Genomic DNA, 12,333 nt, shown 5'->3' on the forward strand with positions numbered 1-12,333 from the left:
TTTTTAATTTGTTCTTTCTAATATAAGGATAAACTTTGCAGAATCTTCAAGGGTATTGCAAAAAGTCTGACATATACAGTGTGGGAATTCTAGCATGTGAGCTAGCCAATGGGAATCCTCCATTTTCTGGTGTGGCATTCACGGAGCTCTTGCTTATGAAACTGACGGGTACGTTCAATCCAAGACTCCATGATAGTACAACTACGGCTCAATTCACATATGAACTCGAGACAACAACGCATCATGGTAAATTATTGTATATATCTAACTTAATTCTTTTTTCAATGTATAGTAGCAGCTGCACAGAGTCAGAAAATAGACTTTTATCTCTGGGTCAAGAGGTATATAATATAATCCACATATAATGTTTGGATTAATCAAAAATAGAATCTCAAGTTCTCCATCATCCACAATTTTTGCAGAATACTCGATTCTTATATAAAGTTGAATTATTTTAGAATTTTTTTCATACATATTTTCAATGCTGGGTTCAAAAAATGTCCTTTTTATTTTATGTACTTATTTTTGCAATGATGTTCTTAAGATTTCCGACAAAAAAAAGAAAGAGGAAAAGGTCTTGCGCCGGACTGAGAACTAGAAAATATCTGACCACTTTTTTAGTCTCGTTATATATAACTAAATAAAAGGACTACTTTTATTTAGTTTACTACTTTACTTTACTAAACTTTACTACTTTACTAAACAATCATGGTTTGTATCTAAATCATTATCCCCCTCCCCTCTCAAAAATAGAAAAGAAAAAAGAATAGCTTTCTAATTATATTAGAGGTGTACTTTTATTTTGTTAAATAAAGTTTATTTTTATTCTGTCTATAATCAAAAAAGAGAAGTTAGCGTTTTTTCCCCACAAAATGAGGTGAATTGAAATCCTGCCAGGTTTGATTTATATATATATATATATATATATATATATATATATATATATATATATATATATATATATATATATATATATATATATATATATATATATATATATATATATATTATTATTATTGTTATTATTTATTTATAACCCGTCGTTACAAAAACACAAGACAGAGTACAATAAAGATAAAGAAAAATAAAAAAGAAAAAAGAAAAAAAAGAAAAAAAGGGGACAAATAATACATCAACGGATACAAACGAGAAAAACACTAAACTGACAAGAAATAAGAAACAATTCTACACTTGCCTACTGCTTGAGTAAACTATGCCAGGGGTGGTTACCAATTTTACTGTTAAAACGGGAAATCTGATTTTCAATTATGAGAGTGGGATCTGCCAGTTTATACCTATTAATGAGGTATGTGTTACGTGTCCAGGGGGGAGTCTTAAAAGGTACTTAGCATATTTAAAAAATATTGCTCGAAGTTTCTGTTTAGTGGTGCATGGAAATGTTCGCCAAAAAGGGGTCAGGTATAAAAAATGGGGCAATGCTATTGCAGTATACAGCCGAGCAAGGATAAACCGGTTGAAGCTGAACTTCGTTGCAACCAATCTGCTGTATGCAAAACCGGTACGCTTTTCGAGATGTTGAATTAATAGCTGTCGTGTGTGTCTCAGCGTTTTACCAATCGGTAGTCCAAGATAAATGATGTGATCTGCTGGCTTAATACTTGTCTGTCCAAGGTCTATGGTAGGCGGGACTTGGTTTTCGGGCCAATTAAACAGTAATACCTCTGATTTTGCAGCGTTAAATTCTAGGCCTATCGCAGCATATTGCTTTTGAAAAATAGCAAAATTGCATTCGATGCCACCAATATTCCGGCTCATATTTAAAATATCGTCAGCATAACAAAAAAGAGAAAGGTCAACACCATCCAGAACACACGTTATTTGGTAATTTTCCTGTGCTGGAAGAACACTGTTATTAAAAGCCGGGGCAGAAGTAGGAGCACCTTGCCGGGCGCCTTTTCGTACTGGGACGGTTGGGTAAATTTCCCTTATATTCTTCTCGGGCGAAACAACTTTTATTTGTGCCTGGAGGTTTTCATACATGTCCTTTAATGGCATTATGACATCTCGTTGGACGCCTCTTTCCCATTTCTAGAATAATTTGGTCGTGGATAAGGGAATCAAACGCACGCTTGACATCATGAATACCGATCGCGACCGACTCGCCTGAGCTTTCAGCGTCAATAAGGACAGAAGCCACGACGCTTAGCGCATGGCCACAACCAAGACCAGCTTGAAAGCCAAATTGGGAGGGTGGTGCGTAACATTTCTCATTTATTTCTTTAATTATAAGTAGCTCAAAAATTTTGCAAAAAGTTGTTGATATCGTAATGGGTCGAAAAGACGTACATTCTTCCAGGGGTTTCCCCTTTTTTGGCAAAGGGGTAAGGGACCCTATGCAAAAATTACTGGGAACCACATCTTGCACAAAAATCATCTGAAAAAGCAGGGCAAGGTGCTGAATGAGTATTGAAGATGGGTTTTTTAAATGAAGAGCAGAAATTCCATCAGCACCACGTGACTTTTTCTTTTTAATGCGACGGAGCACGTTCTGAACCTCGGATACCGACACAGTAACGTTAGAACGGTCGGTGCTTGATAGGAAATTATGCAGCTCTGCCTTGTATTTTGCGCTAAGAGTCGGACAGGGGGATTTAAACTCTTGTTCGTAATAAGTTCTCCAAGATTCAAGGGAAATTGAAGATGCAGCAAAATTCGGCTTTCTTTCGGAAAGAGTCTTCCATATAAGGTCAGGATTTCGTAGAGCATCTTCAGAAGACTTAGCAATTACATTAGACCGGTGGAGAGCCAATTCTTTTCCAAACTTTCTTTTTGTAAGGAGTCTAACGGCATTCACAACCCCAATTCTCGGCCGTCCACACTCCTTCCAAACAGAAAGCCAAAATTTTGCCTGGTTGCATGCATTAACTAGGCCAGCATTTTGCGACCAACCTGAAACTTGCGTACCGGTCTTAATTTTCTTTATGGGAACAGCAGCTTCCTCAGCTGAGCGAAGAGCGTGTGTAATTTGGGCGGCATATATATCAAGTTCAAGTCGGGCCTCATTCGGTTCAATTCGTCGTGACTGGATCAGAAGGTTAAATGGGATTTTAATTTTAGCTAAAATTTCATCCGAAACTTGAGTGTAAACCGACGTATTAACATTATTCCAATCCCGTATTTGTGTCCATTTTTTTGTAGTTTTTGCTGCGTTATTTTGGTGTGGATGCTCAGATTGTGTAGCGGGAGGTGTGATTTGCAGTTCTATTGAAAAATGGTCAGAAGTAAAAGTAGTGCCAGACACCCGTACTGAAGTAGGGAGTAGGTCTTTACAGCAAATAACATGGTCTAAATTAGAAGTACTTCCTGTGTTGTGTATGTATGTAAAATCTTGGTTTTTTTCTAAAATGGTAAATGTATCATCTAGGAGACCATGTACCATACTTTCACGATCACCAGTAAAAAGCGCGTTAGTTTCAGTAAATTCAGCACTCATAGGACAGTTAAAATCACCTAATATTACACAAGGCAATCTTTCTAATCGGATTTTGCTAAGACATTCAGCTAATTTACGTAAACTTTGCGCAAATTCGGAATGAGATGCGTCATCACGATAGTCGGTTGGCATGTATACATCCACAACAACAAAATTACACAGTTGAACCGCTAGAATGTTTTGCGTTGAAAAAAACAACTTTGATTCAACATCGTTTCTAATATACGTCACGAGACCCCCGGAGGGCCTTCCTTGGTCCTTTTTTCTGACAGCAGGAACAACATACATGTTATTAGCACGGAAAATTTCCAGTTGACCTACAGAAATAGGAAGAGCAAAGTGCTCTTGGATACACACAATTTGATTGCTTTTTAGCATTTCACAAACTATTGGGTGCCTTTCTGCGAAATTCCCATTCATATTCCAAGATAAAAGGTTCATTGAGTAGCACGGGCAAGCCTATTAGCTTTTGAGTCTGCGTTTGCAGGTTTATTTGCCGAGCAACGGACGCTGTAGCAAGAATGTCCACTAGTGGTGCAGCTTATGCAAAAAAGCGGTTGTTTACAGGGATTGAGACGATCAGATTTATGTTCTACGGATCCACATCTGGAACATTTGGGCTGATTGGTGCACTCGGATGCTAAATGACCGACTGTATGACACGAGTAGCATCGTCTTGGAGTGAACACGAATACTTCGGCGGGTAGTTTTTCGTAGTGCACTTTAATGGAGTTGCGGACGAAGATTTCGAGCTCGTGTCGTGACTCAAAATAAACTTTGAACGCACGAGAGGATCCACAGTGCATAACTTTTGTAGCACGGGGGATAAGTTCGAGCAATGACTGCTCATTCAGGTCTTCAGGGACGCGCTTGAGCACACCAATATAGCTCGGTGAGTGTACGGACGCAGTAACACCACATTTATCACTTTTCAGTGTTGAGGCAATTGTATCAGCAGTTTTCTTAGATTTCACCACTAGTCTCCAGTCACCCTTCAGTTTACGAAGCTCACTAATTTCCTCGCTGTTCAGACTGACCTTGTCAATAAATTCCTTTCGCGCACTAGGTGTATTTAAGCTGTCAGGTAAGTTTTTGAGGACAACAGCGTAACTGGGCCGGAGGGGGGGCTCCTCCGCGGGTTCGCTCGGTTTCCAAGTCAGTGGCCAATTTTGTGCCATTTCGTATAGTCCATCGACCTTACGCTTGATTTCGTTGAGCCGACAGATAGCTGTCGCTGAGGTGGATTCCCCGACAGTAGGAACAGAGCATGGCGTTAGGATCACAAAGGTAGGAATCAACTTTTTATCGCGAGTTACAGCTTGGTTAAACCATCTGCACATATCTATTACGTTCTCATCCTCCTTCTTACTATGCTTAATCAGCCGGGTCTCGACTTTTAGCTCCTCATGCAGTACAGCTTTAGCTTCAATAATTTGCTCAAGAGTGAAAAAACTCAGGGCAGTTGCCGTGATCACTTCTATTTTCAGTCCATCATTCATGACACGTGTTAAAAAGTTCAGTACCGGATTGATAATAAGCTTTTCACCTTTATCGCTTTTCTCCGACATTGCAATCGGATGCCAAAGAATAGTCCAAAAATCAGTCCGTGGGCGTGCTAATAAGCGAAGGAAGCGTAGTTTCTTGCTACCTGATCCCCGCAGTTTAAGGGAGTAACACTCCCGGCAGGTTCAACGGCCCTTGGGACAAGAAACTCCCCTCTTCTGCTCGCTTATTGGTAAAATTTAATTATAAATGATACTATAGATGGCACGCCAATTTACTCAAGAAAAAGATGGCTATGGTAAGAAGACCTAAAGAAAAACCCTATTCCAATTTTTCAAGTTTTTACAAACACTACTAAGCAGATAATCTATCATTGTAGGGTAAACAAAAATATGAAATAAACTTCAAAATAATTTAGACACTTTTTTAGGATAACAACAAGGAAGCAAACTCATCCATAATAGCATTGAAATATATATATATATATATATATATATATATATATATATATATATATATATATATATATATATTATATTATATATATATATATATATATATATATATATATATATATATATATATATATATATATATATATATATATATATATATATATATATATATACATATATATACATATATATATATGTATATATATATATATATATATATATATATATATATATATATATATATATATATATATATATATATATATATATATATATATATATATGTACATATATATATATATATTTCAAACAAGCTTAGACTTTAATTCAAATCGCCCCAGAGTGTATTAGAAAAGGTTGTATATGTTTAGTTTTACGTCATGATTATAAATATCATGAAAAATTCACAGAAGAACGCTGAAAACTAATGGAACCAAGGGAAAAAATAGATCAGTCAGACATCAACTGAAACATATTTTATATATTTATAACACATGAAGGGCTCTAAAAAAAAGTCTTAAGTTTTTCCTCCAATTGACTGTTTAATCAAAGACTGTAAAACATAGTTGTTTCAGTGTTAATTTTTTGTGTTAGTGTTATTATCTTCTTCGCACATCTCAAATCTCCTCCTATCAAATGCGTTGGCTACAATATGTTTAGAGTTTCAGAGTTCAAAGTTTATTCAGAATCCACCAATAAATACATTTTGGAATCACGATACTCATATTCCCCCTAGTAAGACTCCATGGTCAGGGATACAAGGGGGATAAAAAATTATATAATACAAGAAAAAAAAAAAAAAAAAAAAAACTGCCAAACAACATAATATTAAAGAGATCATACCTGAGACCTGTGAGTAAAAGCGCAGAGAAGATCACCATATAATTGGTCTATCTCAGGCTCTTCAGGTGTTAAAACGAACATGAGTGACGAGACTTTTGGAAACCTTGAATTTTTTTTTCATGACTCGAAATCGAGAATTGTATTGCGAATTTTATTCTAATGGACACAACTATAATCCGACGAAATACTTTTAGTTCTTTTGGTTTCTTTTAGCCGTGCCAGCAGATTCTGGTGTATTTGAAAGTATGCAACCACTAGCAGGTCAGTGTCAAAGTAGAGAGCAATCTGCTGCAAAACGGACCTTTAGTGACGATTTTCACGAATTTGTTGCTGTTTGTGTACAAAGAGACATAATTGTTAGACCAACTGCTTCTCAGCTGAAGAAACACTCTTTTTTTAATGTGAATAGGAAGCATATGAATTCCTTCAAGGAGGCCCTGTCTTTAGTGCAACCCCTCGTTTCTCTTACTCATGAAAACGGTAAGATATTTTTTATTTCCTACATTACCATTGTTTTCATATTTTGCGTCCTACTATTACTACTTCTAACAACTCACCGCAGCACCAAACCGCCTGAAGCGAACACAGCTACAAACGCTCCTCCTCCCTATCAATCTATTCAAAGCCTCCCTCTTTACAATCCCAGGAAGTTCCCATTTCCTTTAAATCTTTCTTTATGACCACCTCCTATCCCAGCCGCGGACGACCTGCTTTCCGTTTAGCCCTAGACGGTTGGCCGAAGTGGACAATCTTTGTCAATCTGTCATCCTTCATCCGCAGAACGTGCTCTAACCATCTCAACCATTCCCTCATTATAGACGTAGAAAGCGGGATTGAACCACACTTTTCGTACAGCCTACTGTTTAAAATACGGTCATTCAGCCGGATATCCATAACGATCCGTAGGTAATTTCTCTGGAAAACATCCAGAAAATCTTCATCCGCTTTTCGGAGCGCCCATGCTTCAGAGTCATATTTGACCACTGTCATCATTGTAGCTTCTAGTATTCTAATCTTGGTTTGCAGACTTATCTTCCTATTATTCCAAATTTTTTTCAACTGTGAAAAAAACCCTGGGCCTTGGCTATTCTACTTTTGACATCTTCACTGCACCCACCGTCTTTACTAATAATACTACCAAGGTAAGTGAAGCTGTCCACTTGATCAGTCTTTTCATTATCCAACATTAAATTTTCATCTTCACTTATTCCTAGCCTTAGTGACTTAGACTTCTGAACATTAATTCTCAAACCTATTCTAGTACCCTGAACTCGCAAAACCTCTAAGAGTTCATTCATTTTGCTCGCACTTTCATCTAGGATACTTAGTGATACTTTCCTCCCCGTTTGATTCCGTAATCTCTTATTGCCTTTCCTGTGCTCCTTAAGCACAGCACTAATTTAAATAGCACTTTCCTCTGCTCCTTTTACATAGCACTAATCACTTTAATGTGTTAGTCAGGTATACCATACAAGTATAAGACCTTCACTAAAGTTATACTATTAACAAAATCGAACGCTTGCTCAAAATCTATAAAACTGAGGACCACAGGTGTTTGATAACTCAGGCACTTCTCAATTATTAACCTAAGAGTGAAAATTTGGTCGACACATCCTCTACTTTTTCTAAGACCGTACTGTTCTTTTCTTTAAATTTTGTCTACGCCTCTCCGACTAATAGACTAATGCCTTGATACCAGACTAGTTAGACTTAATACTTGACTACCAGACTAATGCCTTGATAATTACCACACTCACTCTTATCACCTTTCTTATACAGTGGTTTCATTAAGGTTTTCCTAAAATCACTAGGTACTTCCGCTTTTTCAAAATTCACATTAATCTTCAGTAACTTATTTCTAACCTCAGAGCCACCATATCTAAGAAACTCATTTACCACACTATCAGCACCCGGAGCCTAATTATTTCAAATCCTTTTTGTACTGTCGCTTATTCTTCCTCACAAAACTAATCTTCCTTCATATCCAAGACAAGGTATCACAAGCTTTTTCATATTCCTCTATATCTTTTCCTGCAACTATCTCGGTTTAGCACACTCTCAAAATGTTCTGCCCGCCTCTTTTTAAATCTTTCCTTATCACTAATTGAGACCCCGTTCCTATCTTTAACTTGGACGAGTCCAGATTGACTACTCCCTCTCAATTTATTGACATACCAGAACAATATTTTACTATTATACCGTTTAGTTGCATCTTCTAGGTCTTTGGCAATTTTATCCATGGCCTCCACTTCACACCTCCTTAGTTCATATTCTAATGCTTTCTCCTCTTTCTTTACACTCCTTTGGTTTTCATATGATCTATCACTCAGATAATTTCTTGTACAAGCGCCTTCTCCACTCTATTAAACATAAAGCTTTTTCACTAATATTCCTAGCTTCGGTCCTAACTTTCTTCCCTAAGACACCATCAGCAACTTCACAAATTGTTTTCCTAAAATTATTCCATACATCCTCCACATTGTCAAATTTTAAACTCTTCAGTTTAGTGTTCAACTTTCCCTGGAAAGTTTCTCTAAAATCCTCATCCTGGAGTCTACCAACATCATAATTTCCCGGGAGATAGTTACCGTTCGGAAATTTCAGCTTTAAATTAACCCTAGACACTAATAGATGGTGATCTTTACTTTTAACATCAATAAGAGCACTCCTGTATACCCTAGCATCTTGTATTAATCCTGCCAGTCTTTGGTTTACAATAACATAATCATTAAGGTTTGCTGTCATACCATCACGTGAATACCATGTTAACTTATGGGCCATTTTACCACTAAACATTGTATTGGTTATAACTAGATTGTTTTACCAACAAAATTGCAACAGTCTGTAGCCATTTCTTTTTTCTTTACCTACAACAAATTTACTTAGGCTAGGATACCATCTATCCCTATTTCTACCGACCTGACCATTAAAATCTCCTAATAAAACACCATATTTCTACCTGGGACTCTGTCTATTTGCTCCTGTAACTGTAAGTAAAATTTATCTAAGCCCCTAGTATCTTCGTCAGTCGGTTCTGTAGGGGCATATAGTACTATAGCTGATACCATGAGCTTTTTAGTCATGAAATGAGCGATTAGTATTCTATTATTAATACCTTCTCACCCTAAACAAGACTTAGCAGCTTCATTATTCATCATGAGCCCTACTCCCGGTCTATGCACCCCATCCTTCCTATCTGTGTGAACAAATTCTATATCACCTAATTTTATAGTTCCTATCCCTGGAATATGAGTTTCTGAAACTCCTAATAAGTCCAGTTAATGGACTTATTAAGTCCATTAACAAGTCCAAAAAGGAGTTTGACTTATGGATTCAAACTTCTAATAAGCCTCTGGAAATCACATAAGCCTCTGTCCTTTTGGCCCAAGATACTTGCCTCGTTTATTTCAAGCAAACCTGAATGCTTTCATGCAAGTGAATTGCGCCTTGGAAAATCATTATTTTAATTTAACATTAGCTCCAGATACTTGTCTCATGAATTTTAGGCATATTGGTGAAAGAAAAGTGTGCCTGCCCTTTTGCAGAAAAGTTGGCAGTGTTCGAGGGGCAAAGAGCACACTTCTTGCCTCCAATTATACAGATAAAACTATTAAGAGATAAAACGCAGATAAAAATTGTTCAGTTCATCACATTTACACATCAAGTAATGTATACTTTCACTCGAACCTCAACACATAGGACAAAAATACGGACTGGCCTTTAACCTTTCACCCTCAATAAACTTTTTTCTTTGGCCCAATGGCAAAGTATCAGCCCTCATTTCAATTAATAACTTTATTTCCCTTTTATTTAAATCCATCTTAAAGAATATAACATCACCTGCAATCTCCTTCAACCGACAATAAATACCCCGAGAAGCCGAGTGCGAACGCAGGACCTACCATGCCTAGTACTGTAGAATCCTTTCGACTAATGGCTCTTACTTGACCCCTCATATCCTCAAGCCCTAAAACATTCCTCCACACTATCCACATTGATCTCATATACTGTTAACTTGGTCTGGCCAGAACTTATCTGAACCACACTTCAACATTTCTAAATAAGCCGCTCTTTTCACCCGCATCCTATGCATCCTTAATTTTTTTTTTCTTCTAAAGCCTAACCATATTAACTAGCCTACGAATTCTTAGAGAAATAAACCTAAATCACCTCTAACTACCAAACTATTTGTATACTTTCTTATCCCTAACTACCTCTTAAAATATCCTAGTTGCAATGTTTCTAACCTATCCCCCTTCGCATACTCCCGAACCTCAGATCCATAGTGCATAACACCTAAAAATTTAGCCCTAAGAACCTCTTTTACTACTTGGATATTTTTAATTATCCCTTAACTGCTTCTTAATACCATATTATAACATACCTCACGTTTTCAATCCTACTTTCTATATGGCTACTGAATAAATTTCTTTTCATTAATTTATCTATATTAAGTTCTAACCTTTTCCTATCCGAATAATCCCCTAAAATATCAAATAATTTCTGGAAGTTCCTTTTGTGAATCTGCAACCAAAGTCTTATCATCTGGGAACAACATCATGCATAGGATACAATATCTAAACTCACAATCGGCCCCTCCTTGTCTTCCATAAAAGCTACTACTGAATTTGTAAACAGGGCGAACAATTGCAGAGACAATATGCAACCCTGTTTAACACCTTTATATTCTCTAACTATCCTTGAAACCTGCCTACCAACTCTCACAATCAGCTTAGTAAACCTATATATTTGAACCAAAATTAACACAAACGGGATTTGGAAGACCTTTCTCTAATAGACTTTCCCTTAATAGGAGCCTACAAACATTACCAAAAGATCCTTTAACATTTATAAATACCGTGTATAGCCTACCTTTCCTAGTACTAGTATATTTATTAACTAAAACCTACAAACTAAATATATGATCTGTCATCCCATAACCTTCCCTAAAACCAGCCTGAAACTTATCCAAAATATTCCTATTTCAATCCACCTCTTTAATCTGAAATCTAACACCTTACAAAATAACTTGGGTAAAACTATTCCATAAGTGAAATTGCTAATTATTATGATGAAAACTATCCCCTTTCTTAAGTAATAGTGTTGGAACAGGTAAATGCCACTCTTCAGGCCACTTACACAAACTTACCAAAGCTGAAAATAAACTTACCAGAACTGCAGCAAAATAGGTTTTTCCCACTTACACATTTTTTTCGAAATCCTTTCTCAAATCCTTTTTCGAAATTTTTCTAAGTTTCTATATTCAGTCAGTTGCTCAATTTCTAAAATACTCAGGAAATTTTTTTCCGTGTATTTTTTTTTTTTTATACTTAAAAGTGGCTATTAAAGCATCTGTTTTAGTAAAATTAAATAGAATGTATGTTTACAAAAGTAAAAACAGATTTTTTGGTCTAAAAAGTCTATAGAGATAACCAAAAACTACTAGTGAAAACACTATAACTAGTAAAAATATCAAACAGTTCGCTACACGAAATTTGGTAACAACAGACGCATCAAAAGAATTGGCTTTGTATGCTGATTTTAAGTATATAAAACATCAGTAAGTTTAGCGTTACCCCTCAGAAGTGTGATTCGGCTGATTTTCCAAAAAGGGGGGAACCATTCCCAAAAAATCAAGCGATTAAGGTTAAGCATGTCACTAAACCCTACTGCAGAGCTTTCAAGCTCGTATCTGCAAAAATGTGGAATTTTTGTAGTTTTTGCCAGAAGAAATATCACGGATTCGTGTTTATTTTTTTTCCGGGGTGATCATATCGAACCAGTAGTCCTAGAAGATCGAGAGAGGGCCCGTTTGAACAGAAGTCGAAAGTTCTAGTGCCCGTTTTAAGCGACCACAAGGATTGAAGGGCTACTAGCCATCCCTTTCACGCCTATTTTTCCCCAAAAATATCCAATCAAAATTTTGAGATAACTATTTAATTGAAGATAGTTGAAAGGTCCAATAAATATGCCATTGGGATTGACAATCCCTCCTCCTCCATGGTCCCTGAGGAACGGGCTATAAGTTACGCAAGTTCCTCACTGTATACAAATAGAATATGTTGTTGGGAAATATAC

General features: G+C 36.5%; 1 protein-coding gene across 5 annotated transcripts in view; it reads left to right on the forward strand.

The window, feature by feature from the left end:
- LOC148948610 (STE20-related kinase adapter protein alpha-like) overlaps positions 1-12,333 on the forward strand; it is a 48,470-nt gene that overhangs the window by 34,372 nt on the left and 1,765 nt on the right. For all 5 annotated transcript variants that reach the window (XM_089094010.1, XM_089094011.1, XM_089094013.1 and 2 more), the window contains 2 exons: positions 42-246; positions 6,469-6,735. In XM_089094010.1, the coding sequence (XP_088950136.1) occupies positions 42-246; positions 6,469-6,735 (472 nt within the window). The remainder of the gene's footprint in view (positions 1-41; positions 247-6,468; positions 6,736-12,333) is intronic.

Source organism: Artemia sp. Qi Xiang Cuo, chromosome 9 (assembly GCF_049724085.1).
Source record: "Artemia sp. Qi Xiang Cuo chromosome 9, ASM4972408v1, whole genome shotgun sequence".
Classification (NCBI taxonomy): domain Eukaryota; kingdom Metazoa; phylum Arthropoda; class Branchiopoda; order Anostraca; family Artemiidae; genus Artemia; species Artemia sp. Qi Xiang Cuo.